Consider the following 17,023-nt stretch of genomic DNA (forward strand, 5'->3'; position numbering starts at 1 on the left):
AAGGGGGTACGTGGACACAGGGACAGGGGGACAGATGGATACAGGGGTATGGAGACACAGGGATACAGGGACAGTTGGACACATGGATGCAGGGACAGGGGACACAGGGATACAGGGGTATGGAGACATGGGGCCAGTAGGACATATGGACACAAGGATACAAGGACAGGAGGACACAGGGACAGATGGATACAAGGATATGGGGACACAGGGACCCGGGGACACATGGATACAGGAGCATGGGGACATGGGAACATAGGAACAAAGGGACATAGAAGCTGGTGCAGGGACACGGGGACGTGGGAACGTGTGGATGCAGGGACTCAGCACGTGGCTGTTCCAGAGGGGAACGCTGTGGATGGGAGAAAAGAGCAAGGGGTGTCCGTAGCCGTGCAAGAGTGGCCGTGCAGGGATCCTGGTGCTGCACAGTTCCGTGCCAGGGGTGTCGGTGTGGAGAGGGGACTGCAGCGGGTGGGAGTGGGGAGCAAGGGGTGGCCGTGGCCGTGCGAGGAGCTGGATACCATGCAAGAGTGGCTGTGTGAGGATCCTGGTGCTGCACGGCTCCATGTCAAGGGTGTTGGTGCGGAGAGGGGACCACGGTGCGTGGGAGTGGGGAGCAAGAGGTGGGCATGGCCATGTGAGAGTGGCCGTGTGAGGATCCTGGTGGTGCACAGCTCCGTGGCCGTGCGAGAGATGTCGGTGCGGAGAGGGGAACGCTGTGGATGGGAGAAAAGAGCAAGGGGTGTCCGTAGCCTTGCAAGAGTGGCCGTGCAGGGATCATGGTGCTGCACGGCTCTGTGCTGGGAGTGTCGATGTGGAGAGGGGACTGCAGTGGGTGGGAGTGGGGTGCAAGAGGTGGCCATGGCCATGCAAGGAGCTGGATGCTGTGCGAGAGTGGCCGTGTGAGCATCTTGGTGCTGCACAGCTCCATGTCAGGGGTGTCGGTGCGGAGAGGGGACCACGGTGGGTGGGAGCGGGGAGCAAGGGATGGCCATGGCCGTGCAATAGTGGCCATGCAGGGATCCTGGTGCTGCACAGCCCCATGCCGGGGGTGTCGGTGCAGAGGGGACTGCAGCTGGTGGGGAGCAAGGCTGCGAGAGGCGCCTGTCCCCGCACGAGGATCCCGCTGCTGCGCGGTTCCCTGCCTGTGCCAGGGACGTCGTTGCCGGCGATGTCGATGCCGAGGGGGGGCCCCATGGCAGCTGCGCTGGCCGCCTGCAGCCCTGGCCCCCTGCCCGGCCTCTCCGGATTCCCCGTCCCGTCCCGGCCTAACGAGGAGCAGATGTTGGCGGTGCGGGGGCCGCGGTGCCCGGCGCGGGCTGGGGGTGCGGAGGCCGCGGTGGGCAGGAAGCGGGGGGCCCCGGGGACCCCTGGTCGGGCAGCGGCGGGGCGGCTCTGCGGAGAGGGGCTGGCGGAGGCGCGGCGAGGGGAGGGCAGAGGCACCGTGGCGAGGGGAGCCGAGCCGAGCCGCGCAGAGCCAGGAGGGACGCAGCCGGACGGGACGCGCCAGGAGCTCCTCAGCTGGGTCGCGTCCGTCGAGCCCGAACCAAGCTGAACCGAACTGAGCTGAACCAAACCAAACAACCAAACCGAACAACTGAACCAAACTGAACCAAACTGAGCTGAACCGAACCAAAGAACCGAATCGTGCCACGCCAAGCTGAGCCAAACCGAACCGTGCTGAACGGAACCGAGCCTTGCCGAGCCACGCCAAGCTGGACCGTGTCACGCCAAGCCACCCCGTGCCCGGCCGCCCGCCCGGCATGGCTCCCTGGCTCTGGCCGTGCCTCCTGGCTGCCCAGGCCCTGGCCGCCAACTTCCCCCCCCGGTACAGCCTCTACACCAGCCAAGCCGCGGCCCCGCAGAGCCCCACTGCGACCCACAGCGCTGCCCGGGCTGCCAGCCGGCACAGGTAGGAGCCACGGCCGCTGGGACGGGACGGCTGGGCAGCACCCCAAGCATCAAGGGGAGTGGGGTGCAGCCATCCCGGTGCCGCCGGCACCGGCTGGACACTGGCACATGCCACGGCCAGCACAGCGAGGGGCGCGGGCACTGGGGGGCTGGTGGGCGTGGGGCGCACGTGGAGGGGACGGGACGGGACAGGGCCCATGGGGCAGAGCAGCCGGAGGGGCTGGGGCCCCGGCGCCCCACAGGGTGGGAGTGCGCTGGGCTGGGTCCTGGCAGCCGCACGTGCCGGGGATGCCGGGGCTCAGCATCCGCACGCCCGCGCCCTGCAGCCCAGCATGGGGTCGCACTGTCGGGGCTCCCTGGGGGGGCTTGGACCTGCTGCGCTGCAACCCCATCCCTGCCAGTGCCAAGCTGGAGGTGTGGAGCTGTGGGGCTGCTGTGGGGTAGCCAGCACTTGTGGGTCAGGCAGCTTGTGGGGCGCAGGGCTGGAGAGTGCCATGTTGGGGGGTCACTCTTACCGCAGCCACATCAGCAGCGTGGCCGCGTGGGGTGGGGCAGCACCGGCATGACCGCAGTGGAGCCTGTCCCGTCCCTGTCCCTGCCCCACTGCTGGCCCCATAGCAGCCCCACCAGCCCCACGGGAGCCCCATAGCAGCCCCAGCAGCCTCACTGCTGGCCCCACAGCAGGCACAGCAGCCTGGGCAGCCCCACGGTGGCCCCATGACAGCCCCACTGCTGGCCCCACAGGTGGCAGGACCTGTCTGCAGCTGTGGGGTTGCCTGGTTTGGGGGGGATGTGGGTCAGGCATACCTAGACCCCAGCCCAGCTCCACACGATGGGGCACGGACACAGCTTAGTGTGCGCTTTGGGGCATTGTAGGGTCTCCCTATGGATCGGGGGCACAGGGACCCATCCCCATGGCTGGAGGAGCAGCAGGGTCTTCCTATGGATTGGGGTTGGGGGTGTACGGACCCATCCCAATGGCTGGGGGGGGGGAGGCAGTGGGATCTCCTCATGGATTAGGGGCACAGGGACCCATCCCACGGCTGGGGAGGGGGCGAGGGGGGGCAAGTCGGATCTCCCCATGGACTGGGGGCACAGGGTCCCATCCGCATGGCTGGGTGAGTACCGGCCTCTCTCTGTGCTCTGCTGGGACAGTCCTGCCTTTTCGGGGGGCTCCCATCCCACCCCATCCCACCCCACCCATCCCATCCCATCCCATCCCATCCCATCCCATCCCATCCCATCCCATCCCATCCCATCCCATCCCTGGGATGTGCGACTCCAGGGCAGCCCGGGGAAGGGGTCCCAGGGTCCCCTGGATGTGGGTCTGGGGGACTCCGGGTCTCAGGATGGGATGGGATGGGATGAGAAGGGATGGGAAGGAATGAGAGGGAAGGGAGGGGGCGGGGGGGCCGTCGGCCGGGCAGGAATTCCCGGCGGCCCCTGGGGAGGAGCTGGAATCCAGCCGGGGCTGAGGAGAACCAGCCGGGCTGCCGGGAACCGCCGGGGGCCCCGGCCCGGGGGGCGAGGGGCGAGGGGCACTGGCCCCTGGGGCTGGGGACCCTCACCGTGGGGCTGGGGACCCTCACCGTGGGGTTGGGTCCCTGCAGCATGTGGGGCTGGGGTCCGTCACCATGGGGCTGGGGTCCCACATTATGGGGCTGGGGTCCTTGACTGTGGGGCTGAGGTCCTGCACCATGGGGCTGGGGTCACTCACCATGGGGCTGGGGTCCCTGACTGTGGGGCTGGAGTCTCTCACTGTGGGGCTGGGGTCTCACACCATGGGGCTGAGGTCCCTCACTATGGGGCTTGGTCCCTACAGCATGTGGGGCTGGGGTCACTGCAGCCTGTGGGTCAGGACTGAGGTCCTGCACTGTGGGGCTGGGGTCCCTGCAGTCTGTGGAGCTGGGTTCCTGAGCCGTGGGGCTGGGGTCTCACACCATGTGGTTGGGGTCACTGCAGGGTGTGGGGCTTGTCTGAGGTCCTGTGCTGTGGGCTGGGGTCCTGAGCCATGGGGCTGGGGTCCTCAGCTGTGGGGTTAGGGTCCCTCCAGCCCGTGGGCACCCCAAATCCTGCCTGGCCACCCCACAACCCCCTTGCAGAGCCCCCAGCCCCACAGTGCTCCCGCAGGGCTGCCCCACGGCCAGGGACCGCAGCCGCTCGGAGTCGCTGGGCACAGCCAGGACGAAAGCACCCTGGTGTGGGGCAGGATCCGTCCCAGTGACCCCACAGTGCTGGCCCGTGACCGCGGCTACCGTGGGGACCAGAGAGGCAAAGGGGTGACCTGGTGTGTGCCAGGACAACGCTGGGTGTGTGTTTGGGGTCCTGGTTTGTGCCAGGAGATGCCCAGGAAGGGGGATGCTGGGGGATGCAGGGAGGAGGGCGATGCCCAGGTCGTGCTGGAGGTCCCAGTTTGTGCCAGGGGGTGCATGGGGGATAGCGGTGCCCGGTGTGCACCGGGGATCCCGGTTCCTGCTGGGTGGGTGCCCTGACCCCCTCCCACAGGAACTGGTGCGCCTACGTGGTGACGCGCAGCGTGAGCTGCGTGGTGGAGGACGGCGTCGAGAGCTTCGTGAAGGCAGATTTCCAGCCCTGCCCCTGGGGGCAGCTCCAGTGCCCCCGCGTCCTGGCGTGAGTCCGGGGGCTCCGGGGAGGGCGGGGGGCTGGGAGCCGCGCTGGCCTGGCCGCCATCCCACCGCCACTGGTGTTTATCCACGCCGGCGGCGTGTTTACTTTTCGCAAGAGCTGCGAGGCCTCTTGCGGTGCCGGGTGGGAGACGGTTCCTCCCCTTCACCAGGCTCACGGCAGGGCCCTGGTGCACCCCGATCCCAGCGCAGGGCTCCAGGCTGGCAGCTCAGGGTGATGCCAGGAGCTCAGGATGACGCTAGTGGCATGGGGCAATGCTGGTGGCACAGGGTGATGCCGGCGGCATGGGGCGATGCTGGCAGCTCGGGGGATACGGGTGGCACGGGGTGATGCTGGTGGCCAAGGTTTATACCAGGGTATGTGGTGTTCCCAGGGCTCGGCGTGATGTTTGTGCCTTGGGGTGGTGACACCGGCACAGGGTGATGCTGGTCACCGTGAGCGGTGAGGCTGAGCAGTGGCACCCACTGTGTGCCAGAGCCAAACCTCAGCCAGGGTTTGGTTCTGCTGTCGGGTGCCTCGGCACACACGGTGCCAGGAGGGCTCGGTGCTCGCTGGGAACAGGGAGGCTCTGTGGGGCGGGGGGCTCTGCTCCCTCCCGGCTGTGGCACGTTCCCCTCACCCGCAGGTACCGCACCTTCCTGCGACCGCGCTACAAGGTGTCGCAGCGCACGGTGTCGGAGCTGGCCTGGCGCTGCTGCCAGGGCTACTCGGGCCCGGACTGCACCGAGGCGTCTGCACCGGCCTCCCCGCTGCCCACCGGCCGCCCCACGCTCTCCGGCTTCGGCAACCCCCTCAGCGGATTGGGGGGCGAAGGTATTGCCGGGGCGGGGGGCCGCGGTGGTGGCGGTGGCGCGGGCGGGATGCTGATGATGCGGTGCGGCTGCAGGCGGCGGGGATGCGGAGAAGGTGCGGCGGCTGGAGGAGCAGGTGCGGCGGCTGAGCGAGGCGCTGGAGGAGCTGCGCGCCGGGCAGGATTCGTCGCCGGAGCAGCCGCGCCGCACAGCCGCCGGCGGCCTCGAAGGCGAGCAGCCAGCCGACGCGGCCGCCCCCGCCGAGGTGCGCGAGGTGCTGAGCCACGTCCAGCGGCGGCTGGAGGAGCTGGAAAGCCGCCTGCGACGCCAGGAGATGGGCCGGGAGAGCCCAGCGGCCGGCCCAGCGCTGCGGGAGCTGGAGCAGCGGCTGCAGGAGACGTGCGCGGCCTGCGCGGCCGGCACCGAGGGGCTGCGGCGGCAGGCGGCCGAGGACCGGGACCGCATGCGGGCGCTGGAGAAGCTGGTGGGCTCGGTGGATCAGCGCAACCGGGAGGCGGTAGAGACGGTGCAGCAGCGCATCAGCAACCTGAGCAGCCGGCTGGCTCCCGCTCCGCCACCGGACGAGCTGCAGCGGCGCGTGGCCGAGCTGGAGCGACGCATGGACGCGCTGCCCGCGGCGGCCACGGGGCTGGGAGGGCAGGGGCCGTTGGTACTGGCCCGGCGGCTGGCAGAGCTGGAGGGGCAACTGAACGCCTCACGGGCCGGCCCGTGGGTGCCCGAGCCAGAGGGGCGACCGAGCGGGCTGCCAGGACGCGTGGCCAACCTCAGCCGGGTGGTGGAGGGGCTGGCAGCCAGCGGCGCCCAGCGCGGCGCACGCCTGGCCAAGCTGGAGGGGCTGCTGGCCCGATGCGGCCAGCGCTGCCCCGCTACCCCGGAGCCGCCGGCCGGTGGCCACGATGAGCAGCTGGAGCCCCAGCTCTGGCAGCTGGAGCGGCGGCTGGAGGCGGCCGAGGGGCAGCTGGGGGCACTGGGAGGCAGCGGGGCCTCGCTGGGCGGTGAGCTGCGGGCGCTGCGGGAGCGGCTGGACGAGCAGGATGAGGCGCTGGCGGGGCTGGCGGGGCAGCTGGCGGCTGGAGCTGCCCTGACGGAGGAGCTGGCGCAGCTCCGCAACCGGACAGGCTGGCTGGAGGCTGAGCTGGAGCAGCCGAGTGGCCGCCTGTGCCCCCAGCCCTGTGCCCAGCTCGCGCCCCAGGAGCTGGAGCGGCTGCGGGAGGAGGTGGGCGCCTGCACCGCCGCATGCCGTGTGCCGCAGCCCACTCCTACCGAGCCAGAGCCAGAGCCAGAGCTGGAGTCGGAGCTGGAGTCGGAGCCGCCGCTGGAGGGGTTCGGCGTCTTCGGAGACCCCTCGCCCTGGGATGTGCGGGCACTGCAGGACGAGCTGGCGGACGCGCTGCTGTCGCTGGGCCGGCTGAATGCCACGGTGCAGGGGCTGCAGGACGAGCTGGACCAGCAGGACGCGCGGCAGCGCCAGCTGGGCATCCTCACCGACCGTATCGTGGCCGAGCTGGACCAGGCGGCGGAGGCAGCGGCGGCACGGGAGGCGGAGAGCGAGGAGCGGCTGGAGGGGCTGGTGCGGGAGCTGGTGCGGGCAGGGGGCTGCGCGGCCACCCTGGAGCCCCGGCTGGCCAAGCTGGAGGGCGTCTGCGAGCGGCTCGAGGACGTGGTGACCGCCGTGCGCGACGTGCGCCAGGGCTTGAGCCGGCACGTGGCCGGGCTGTGGGACACCGCGCGGGACCTCAACGCCACGGCCCAAACCCAGGGCGCGCTGCTGGAGAAGGCGCTGCAGGCTCAGCCTCGCCTCAGCGCCATCAATGCCAGCCTGCAGCATCTGCGCGGAGAGCTGCTGCGTGCCAGCCAGAGCCAGCGCGATGGTGCGTGGGGACGTGGGGACAGGGACATAGGGACACGCGGGGAAGCTGCTGCGCCTTGGCCAGAGCCAGAATGACAGGGTGTGGGGACATGGGGACAGGGACGTGGGGAGCTGCTGCGCCTTGGCCAGAGCCAGCATGATGGTGTGTGGGGACAGGGACATGGGGACATGGGGAGCTACAGTGCATCAGTCAGAGCCAGCGTTATGGTTTGTGGGGACAGGAATAGGGACATGGGGACATGGGGAGCTGCTGTGCCTTGGATAGAGCCAGTGTGACGGTGTGTGGGGACATGGGGACAGGAACGGGGACATGGGGAGCTGCTGCGCCTTGGCCAGAGCTGGTGTGACAGTGCATGAGGACATGGTGACATGGGAGCATGTGGACATAGGGAGCTGCTGTGCTTCAGCCAGAGCCAGTGGGATGGTGCATGGGCATGGGGACAGGGACAGGGATATGGGGAGGTGGGGACACGAGGTCAGGTGAGAACGAGGCAGTGGGGTGTGGGGAGATAGGGGTCTGTCTAGGGGCACCAGGGGGTGTGGGGACACAGGAACACGAGAGGCTGCAGACTGTAGGGCTGGAGGGTTTGGGGGATGTAAAGGACATGGGGACACAGGACATGGGTATGTGGGGGGCTCAAATTATAGGGCTGGGGGACGTGGGGACACAGGACATGGAGCTGTAGGGTGTGGGGACATGGGGCCACAGGCTGTGGGGATGAAGGGGCTCATGCTATGGGGCTGCGGGGTTGTGCTGGCTCTGACCACGTCTCCCCCCAGGCCCCCCAGGTCCCCCTGGACCCTCTGGTCCCCCAGGTGAGCGGGGCCCCCCCGGCCCCTCAGGGCCCCCCGGCAAGGATGGAGAGCGTGGCCCTGCTGGCCCCCCCGGTAAGGAGCCCCCCTGACCCCCCACCCCAGTATGGGGCAGCACTGGCAGGGCTGGACCCTGCACTTGGGGGTCCTGTCCGGCTGGACTGCAGCCCCTGCTTCACCTTCCCTCCTAGGGCTGCGCGGAGAGAGAGGTAGGATGGGGGAAACGGGGGTGTGGGGGGCTCAGGGGGATTGGGGGGCTTAGGGGGGCGGGGGGGGGGGCTGGGGGGATTGGAGTGGGAGGTGTGGGAGCTGGGGATTGGGGGGCTGGGGGATTGGGGCGGGGGGCAGCTGGGGGTGCTGTGGGGCTGGGGTTGGGGGTCCAAGCCCCTCACGCTGACGTGGGGCGCAGGCGAGGTCGGGGAGCCGGGGTCCATCCCCCGCATCGCCTTCTCGGCCGCCCTGAGCACCCAGCGCGCGGAGCCGGGCACCATCCCCTTCGACCAGGTCCTGCTCAACGACGGCGGCGCCTACGACCCCGAGACAGGTGAGCAGCCACGTGTGGGGCAGGTGGCTCCGGGGCGGGACGCAGGCTGCGAGGCTCTGGGGCGGGATGGGGGCTGTGATTGGATTCAGGGGTTCAAGGAGGATCCAGGGGTGTGGGTCCTGATCTAGGGATTTACTGATGGTTACGGGGAGCTGGGGGCACAGTGGGGGATCCAGGGGAGAGGGAGGGGGAGGCAGAGTTGCCAATCTCATTCTGGAGTCCCTGGTCACAGTTTCGGGGTGCTGACCCCCTGTCCCCACCCCCAGGCACATTCAGGGTGCTGGCGCCGGGGTGGTGACTGGCGAGCATGGTGCTGGGGGGGCAGAGGGGGATTCAGGGGTGCAGTGATGGATCCAGGGGGGCAGAGGGGGATCCAGGGGTGCAGTGATTGATCCAGGGGGGCAGAGAGGACCCAAGGGCACAGAAGGGGAGCTGGGGATGCAGAGGGGACTCAGGGGCGCAGTGATGGATCCAGGGGCACAGAAGGGACCCAAGGGCACAGCAGGGAATCTAGGAGGCATAGGGGATTCAGGGGTGCAGTGATGGATCCAGGGGCACAGAGGAGATCCTGGGATGCAGTGATGGATCCAGGGGCACAGAAGGGATCCAGGGGCACAGAGGGGGATCCAGGGGCACAGAGGGAGAGCCAGGGATGTAGTGATGGATCCAGGGGAGCAGAAGGGTCTCCGCTGCAAAGGGGGATCCAGGGGTGCCAAAGGGTCTTGGGGGCGCAGAGAGGGATGCAGGGCACAGAGGGGGATGCAGGGTCTCTCATCCCGTTCTGGGGTCCCTGTGCGGGGGTCCCTGGTCCCAGTTTTTGGGGTGCTGACCCCCTCTCCCCCAGGCACGTTCACGGCACCCGTGGCCGGGAGGTACCTGGTGACAGCGGTGCTGACGGGGTACCGGGGTGCCGCGCTGGAGGCCGTGCTGTCCCGCTCCAACCTGGGTATCGCACGTCTGGACTCGGCTGGGTTCCAGCCCGAGGGGCTCGAGACGGAGCCGGGGGCTGCGCTGCCCCCCGTACCGGGGGCGCTGGGGGTCTTCAGCCTCCTGCTACCGCTGGCCGCCGGCGAGACCCTCTGCGTCGACCTGGTATCGGGGCGCCTGGCCCACGCGCCCGACGAGCCCCTCACCCTCTTCAGCGCCGCGCTGCTCTACCCAGAGCCCTAGGGACCCCCCACGGGACCCCCATCCCGGTGGGATCCCCCCCCATTCCCACTGAGAGGCCCTAGGGACCCCCAAACACCCCCATGGGACCCCGGTGGAACCCTTCCCCATTCTCACTGAGAGGCCCGAGGGACCCCCGCATCCCAGCGGGAACCCCCATGCACAGCCTAGGGACCCCCAAACTCCCCCATTCACACCAAAGAGCCCGAGGGCTGTAGAACCCACCATGGCACCCCCACCCCTTGGGGACCTCCCTCCATTCACAACGAGGAACCCTAGGGACCCCCAGCCCCCCCTGGGACCCCAGACCTTGGTGGGACCCCCCACATTCACACCGAGGGGCTCTAGGGATCCCCAAACACACCTCCATTCACACCCAGAAGCCCTGGGGACAACTCATGAGACACCCCCCCCCCCATTCTCACCAAGCCCTAGGGACCCCCAAACCCCTGCTCATCACACCCAGGAGCCCTAGTGACCCCCAAACACCCCTCCCCATTCACTCTAAGCAGCCCTAGGGACCCCCAAACCCCCACTCATCACACCCAGGAGCTGTAGAGACCCCCCCCAACTCCCCCACTCATCACAACCCAGAGCCCTAGGGACCCCAAACACTCCCCACATTCACTCTTAAGCAGCCCTAGGGACCCCGAAACCCCCACTCATCAAACCCAGGAGCCCTAGGGACCCCCAAACACCCCCCCATTCACTCTAAACAGCCCTAGAGACCCTCAAACCCCCACTCATCACATCCAGGAGCCCTAGGGACCCCCAAACACCCCCTCATTCACACCAAGCAGCCCTAGGGACCCCCAAGCACCGCCCCCCCTTCATACCCAGAAGCTGGGGACCCCCCTAACACCTCACCTAGTGGGACCCCCCCCAATTCACCCCCAGGACCGCGAACCCCCCTCTTCCCCCCCAGCACGGGGCTGCCCCCCAACACCCCCATTCTGGCAGGACCGCCCCCTCCCCCCTTTTATTTATCAGCACCCCCCACCTCTCACTCACCCCCTGCCCCCCCAACACCGCCCCCCCCGGCCTCCCCGCTGCCCCCCACGCAATAAAGAGGTGGCACCATTTTTGTACCTGCGGCTCCGGTTCCATCCTGCGCCCCCTCCCCATTTTTTGAGGAGTCCCCACAACCCGGGGACCTGGAGCTATAGGACAGCCCCCCCCCCAACCCATGAGGCAGAGGCGATGGGGCAGCCCCCCAACTTGTGGGGTGGAGTCCATAGAATCATAGAATAACCAGGTTGGAAGAGACCCACCGGATCATCGAGTCCAACCATTCCTATCAAACACTAAACCATGCCCCTTAGCACCTCGTCCACCCGTGCCTTAAACACCTCCAGGGAAGGTGAATCAACCACCTCCCTGGGCAGCCTCTGCCAGTGCCCAATGACCCTTTCCGTGAAAAATTTTTCCTAATGTCCAGCCTAAATCTCCCCTGGCGGAGATTGAGGCCATTCCCTCTAGTCCTGTCCCCTGTCACTTGGGAGAAGAGGCCAGCTCCCTCCTCTCCACAACCTCCTTTCAGGCAGTTGGAGAGAGCAATGAGGTCTCCCCTCAGCCTCCTCTTCTCCAGGCTAAACACCCCCAGCTCTCTCAGCCGCTCCTCATAAGGCCTGTTCTCCAGCCCCTTCACCAGCTTCGTTGCTCTTCTCTGGACTCGCTCCAGAGCCTCAACATCCTTCTTGTGGTGAGGGGCCCAGAACTGAACACAGGATTCGAGGAGCAGTCTCACCAGTGCCGAGTACAGAGGGAGAAGAACCTCCCTGGACCTGCTGGTCACGCCGTTTCTGATCCAAGCCAAGATGCCATTGGCCTTCTTGGCCACCTGGGCCACTGCTGGGTCATGGTCAGTCGCTGTCAACCAACACCCCCAGGTCCCTCTCCTCCAGGCAGTTTCCAGCCAGACTTCTCCCAGTCTGTAGCTGCACAGGGTTGTTGTGCCCCAAGTGCAGGACCCGGCACTTGGCCTTGTTAAACCTCATCCCACTGGACTCAGCCCAGCGGTCCAGCCTGTTCAGATCCCTTTGGAGCCTCCCGACCCTCCAGCAGATCAACACTTCCACCCAGCTTAGTGTCGTCCGCAAACTTGCTAAGGGTGCACTCGATGCCTTCATCCAGGTCATTGATAAAGACATTGAACAGGGCTGGACCCAGCACTGAGCCCTGGGGAGCCCCACTTGTCACTGGCCTCCAGCTGGATTTCACACCATTTCCCACCACTCTCTGGGCCCTCCAGCCATGGGGCAGCCCCCCCCAAACTGGGGGACAGGCGATGCAGCAGCCCCCCCACCCACCCCGGGCTCTGCGGGGAGGGGGCGCGGCCTCGCGCTCTGATTGGCTGCCCCGTGCGGGGCGCGGCGCGGGCTCTGATTGGCGGGGCGGGGCCGGTGGGCGGGGCTTGAGCTCCGGGTTCTGGCGGGGGGGTCGGAGCCGGGGGCTGGCGCGCGGGGCGTGGCTGCGCGTTCTGATTGGCTGCTCCGATCAGGGGGCGGGGCCATCAGGCACGGTGGGCCAGGACTGTGCTAACAGAAGGGGCGTGGCTCCGTGCTCTCATTGGCTGTTCCGACGAGGGGGCGGGCCCTGAGCTGGCGGAGGGGCGCGGCGTATCCCATTGATTGGCTGCCCCGTGCAGGGGCGGGGTCTGGGCTGGGGAAGGAGGCGTGGCTTCGCGATCTGATTCGTCCGTGTGGGGGCGCGGCCTGGGGCGAGTGGGGGCGTGGCTGCGCGCTCTGATTGGCTGCGCCGTGCAGGGGGCGGGGCGGTCACGCTCGGTGGGCGGGGTCTGCGCTGGCGAGGGGTGTGGCTGCACTCTCTGATTGGTTGCCTGAAGCAGCGGGCGGGACGATAAGACCCGGTGGCCGGGATTGGGGGGGGTCTAAGCTGGCGGAAGGGGCGTGGCTTCGCGCTCTGATTGACTGGTCTGTAGGGGGCGTGGCCTGCGTTGGCTGGGGGCGTGGTTGCGCGCTCTGATTGGCTGTCCGGCTCAGAGGGGCGTGGCTACCGCTGCAGGTGGGCGTGGTCTGAGGTGCCGCGGGGGCGTGGCTTCGCGCTCTGATTGGTTGTCCGGCTCAGGGGGCGTGGCTAGCATAGCAGATGGGCGTGTCCCGTGCTGGCTGGGGGCGTGTCCCTGCGCTCTGATTGGCTGCCCCAGCGGGGCGCGGCGCGGGCTCTGATTGGCGGAGCCGGCTCCGTGGGCGGGGCCAGCACTCGCCCCCCGTGCCGCTGCTTCGGCATCGCGGAGCGACCCCGGGATGGCGGCGGCGGCGGCGGAGGGGGGAGAGCGGCGGATCCTGTGCGCCGGGCTCGTGTGCCTGGACATCATCAGCGAGGTGGATACGTTCCCGGCCGAGGACTCGGACACCCGGTACCGGGAGGCGCTGCCGGTCCCTGCCCGGGGCTAGCGGAGCCGGCGCTGAGCGCTGTCCCCGCCCCGCAGGTGCCGGTCTCAGCGATGGCAGCGCGGCGGCAACGCCTCCAACTCGTGCACCGTGCTGGCGCTGCTCGGAGCGCCCTGCGCCTTCATGGGCTCCCTGGCCCCGGGGCCCGCCGGAGAGTGAGCGGGGCGGGGGCTACCGGGGGGAGCGGGGGGAGGAAACCGGGGCCGGAGGGGGGCACCGCGGCTGGGGGCAGGGCGAGGGAGCGGGGAGGGGGGGCAGCTGGAGCTGAGAGGGGGGGAACTGGGCCTGGAAGGGGGGGAACTGGAGCTGGGGGGACACAGGTGTGGGACCAGGGCTGGGGGACTGGGGCAAACTGGGGCTGGGGAGGATGGAGAGTGGGGGAGGGCAAGTGAGTAGGGATGGGGGCAACTGGATCTGGAGGGGGTGGAAACTGGGCCTGGAGGGGGGCAACTGGGGCTTGGGGGGACTGGGGCTAGAGGGATGACAGAGGCTGATGGGAACACGACTGGAGCTGAGGAGGATGATGGAGCGGGGACGATGACACTGGGGCTGGGGAGATGCAGGAGGTGGGAGGAGGATGGGGGTTTGGGACTGGGGCTTGTGGTGGGGAAATCCAGTCGGGGGGGGACTGGGGTTGCTCTTCATCCCGCTCTCTGTCCCCCAAGTTTCCTGCTAGCGGATTTCCAGCGCCGTGGCATCGACGTGAAGCACGTGGTGCTGCACCCGCACGGGGACGTGCCCTGCGCCTGCTGCCTGCTGAACGCCGCCACCGGCTCCCGCACCATCGTGCTCCACGACACGTAAGGGCGCCCACGGGGGTGCTCACGCCTCTGCCCCCAGCATCCTGGGGTGCTTGGCTTCAGCAGCGGCTCCGTGGGGGCTAGACTGGAATTCCGCGCACCCTGTCGCTACCTATCAGGCCCAAACACCCCCTGTGCCGCAGTGGCACAGCTGGCACAGAACCTGTGGTGACATCCCGCACCCATTCCCATCTCCATCATCCCCATCCCCATCCGTGGGGACACCCCACGCTGCGGGAGGCACTGTCAGTGCCCAGGACAGCGTTCCTGTGGCCGTGCCCGTGGCCCTCGCCCCGGTTTGATGGCACCTGGGGTTGTTGGCTATCACCAACCCCTCCAGCGCTGGGCTCCATCGCCCTTTGAGTCCGCGTCCCATCCCGCTGCTCCCTGTTAATGATTCACCGGAGCGGTGCCGCCAGCAGGGACCTCTGCGCCGTGCTGCCCTTTGCCCTCGCCGGGGACCCCAACTCCCCCACCCTGACCCCTCTCCTTCCACCGCAGGAACCTGCCTGACGTCACCGCCCGCCACTTCGAGAGCGTCGACCTCTCCCAGTACAAATGGATCCACTGGGAAGTGAGCCTGGGCGTGGGGACACCCCGGAGGACTCCAAAGCTTTTGGGGGGGATGGACCTGGGGCTGGGGGGGACCCTGGGCTGGGGGTCATTGAACCCGGAGCTCGGTGAGTCTGTGATCAGGGTTGAGGGGGACGCCTGGACTGGGAGGACCCTGAGGACAGGGTGAGGGTGGCCCCTGGGACCAGGGAGACCCTGGAACCTGAAGGTCCCTGAACTTGGGGCACCCCGAAAACAGTGCTGTTGGGGAAACCTGGTGCCACAGGGACCCCAGACCCGCGATGAGACCCTAGGCTGATGGGGATGAGCACTGGGGGACCCCTGGACTCGGGGAGAACCCCAGAAACAGAGGGACCCTGGGCTGGAGGGGGAGCGAGACCGGGCTGGGGTGTCTCTGGACCCCAGCTTTGGGGTTCCCTGCCGATGTGAGGTGCTGTGCGGCGGCAGGCACGTAACCCCGTGGAGCAGGCGGCGATGATGCGGCGGGTGCAGCAGTACAACCAGGCGCAGCCCGCGGGGCAGCGGGTGCAAACCTCGGTGGAGCTGGAGAAGCCGCGGGAAGGGGTCCTAGAGCTCATGGGGCTGGCGAATGTGGTGAGTGGGGGGCGAGCCAGGGGCTACCGGGGGCACGGTCGGTGGTCTGGGAGTGCAGTGGGGGTGTGGGGGGCACGGCTGTGGGTCTGGGAGGGCGTAATGAGGGTCTGGGGGTGCAGTGATGGTGCTGTGGGGGTTCAATGAGGGTCTGGGGGTGCCGTGGGTCAGGGGTTGCCCCTCCATCCCCCTGCAGGTGTTCGTCAGCAAGGACCTGGTGCAGCACCTGGGGTTCCACTCGGCCCCCGAGGCGCTGCAGGGGCTGCGGGGCCACCTGCAGCCGGGGTACGACGGGGGGGCTCAACCCCACAACCCCCGCGCAACCCTGCACCCCAGAAACACACCCTTGAACCCCACACGTACCCCCCACATCCACGCCACACACACACACCCCTTGCCCCCTCCATCCACCCCCTGCACCCCACACCTCTCCTGCATCCCTCCATCCAACCCCTGCACCCCACACACCCCCTGCACCCCAGAAACACACCCTTGCAACCCACACCCCCCCCTGCACCCCATATCCACGCCACACACACCCCTTGCCCTCCCCTATCCAACCCCTGCACCCCACACCTCTCCTGCATCCCTTCATCCAACCCTTGCATCCCACACACACCCCTGGACCCCACACACACCCTGCACCCCAGAAACACACCCTTGCAACCCACACACCCCCCTGCACCCCACTTCCACACCACACACACACCTTGCCCTCCCCTATCCGACCCCTGCACCTCACAACTCTCCTGTATCCCTCCATCCAACCCTTGCACCCCATGTCTAACCCCTGGACCCCACACCCCCCCTGCACCCCAGAAACACACCCTTGCAACCCACACACCCCCCTGCACCCCACACCTCTCCTGCATCCCTCCATCCAACCCTTGCATCCCACACACACCCCTGGCCCCCACACCCCTCCTGCACCCCACATCCACCCCACACACCCCCTGCCCCCCTATCTACCTCCTGCCCCCCGAACCCCACGCCCCCCGTGCTCCCCAGGGCCACCCTGATCTGCGCGTGGGCCGAGGCGGGTGCCGACGCGCTGGGGCCGGAGGGGCAGCTGCTGCACTCGGACGCCTTCCCGCCCCACGCGCTGGTGGACACGCTGGGCGCTGGCGACACCTTCAACGCCGCCGTCATCTTCGCGCTCTCGGAAGGTGGGCAAGGACGGCTGCGGCACAGCAGAGCGCGGCACAGCCCGGCTGTGCCATGGTTCTACGTGGCCTGGCACGGCTATGGCAGAGCTCGGCACAGCTGACGCGCTGCCCGTTCGCAGGGAGGAGCCTGCAGGACGCCCTCACTTTCGGCTGCCGGATTGCGGGCAAGAAATGTGGGGTGCTGGGCTTCGACGGCATCGTCTGAGCGGGGCGGCAGGTGCCAAGACACCCCCTCGTGGCGGGGGACGCTGCCCCCCCAACTGTCCCCTGCGTTCTCTCCTCATTCCCACTCCAAATAAAGCCCGGCACGGCCCCCTCTCCCCGCAGGGACCACACGGAGGGGGATCCAGCACCTCTATTTCCCAATCCTGTGGTGATACAGGGGGCTCTGCATCCCTCCCACCCTGCCGCCAGCTGGGGACCACAGGGACCCCCCCACAGTGTGCGCCCCATGGCGGGCAGGGAGCTGCTGGGGCATTGTGGCTGCTGTGGGGCTGGCACAGCCCCCTCTGAACTCCCCACACACTCCTCCCCAGGGCCCCCTGAAGTGGGGCTTCAGTCCATGGCTCCAGCATCAGGGGGTTCAATCTCAGGGGGCTCCTCCGCGTCCACAGCTCCAGGATCAGGGGTTCCAATCCTGGGGGGCCTTCAGCATCAAGGGCTGCAATCTCGGGGGCTTCAGTCTTGGAGGAGCTCCAATCTCAGGAGGCTTCTCCA

At 68.2% G+C, this 17,023-nt stretch overlaps 2 protein-coding genes across 2 annotated transcripts; both read left to right on the forward strand.

Moving 5' to 3' along the window:
• Positions 1–1,545: 1,545 nt before the first annotated feature.
• EMILIN1 (elastin microfibril interfacer 1) lies at positions 1,546–10,818 on the forward strand. The gene is made up of 8 exons (XM_069850537.1): positions 1,546–1,912; positions 4,417–4,542; positions 5,183–5,370; positions 5,444–7,240; positions 8,020–8,127; positions 8,244–8,261; positions 8,462–8,596; positions 9,441–10,818. The coding sequence occupies exons 1-8, from the start codon at positions 1,764–1,766 to the stop codon at positions 9,764–9,766; spliced, it is 2,847 nt and encodes a 948-aa protein (XP_069706638.1). The 5' UTR covers positions 1,546–1,763; the 3' UTR covers positions 9,767–10,818.
• A 2,180-nt stretch (positions 10,819–12,998) lies between these two features.
• KHK (ketohexokinase) lies at positions 12,999–16,579 on the forward strand. The gene is made up of 8 exons (XM_069850560.1): positions 12,999–13,142; positions 13,215–13,331; positions 13,842–13,976; positions 14,478–14,550; positions 14,997–15,143; positions 15,337–15,425; positions 16,149–16,306; positions 16,426–16,579. The coding sequence occupies exons 1-8, from the start codon at positions 13,030–13,032 to the stop codon at positions 16,509–16,511; spliced, it is 918 nt and encodes a 305-aa protein (XP_069706661.1). The 5' UTR covers positions 12,999–13,029; the 3' UTR covers positions 16,512–16,579.
• Positions 16,580–17,023: the final 444 nt, after the last annotated feature.

Source organism: Phaenicophaeus curvirostris, chromosome 2, assembly GCF_032191515.1.
Source record: "Phaenicophaeus curvirostris isolate KB17595 chromosome 2, BPBGC_Pcur_1.0, whole genome shotgun sequence".
Lineage (NCBI taxonomy): Eukaryota > Metazoa > Chordata > Aves > Cuculiformes > Cuculidae > Phaenicophaeus > Phaenicophaeus curvirostris.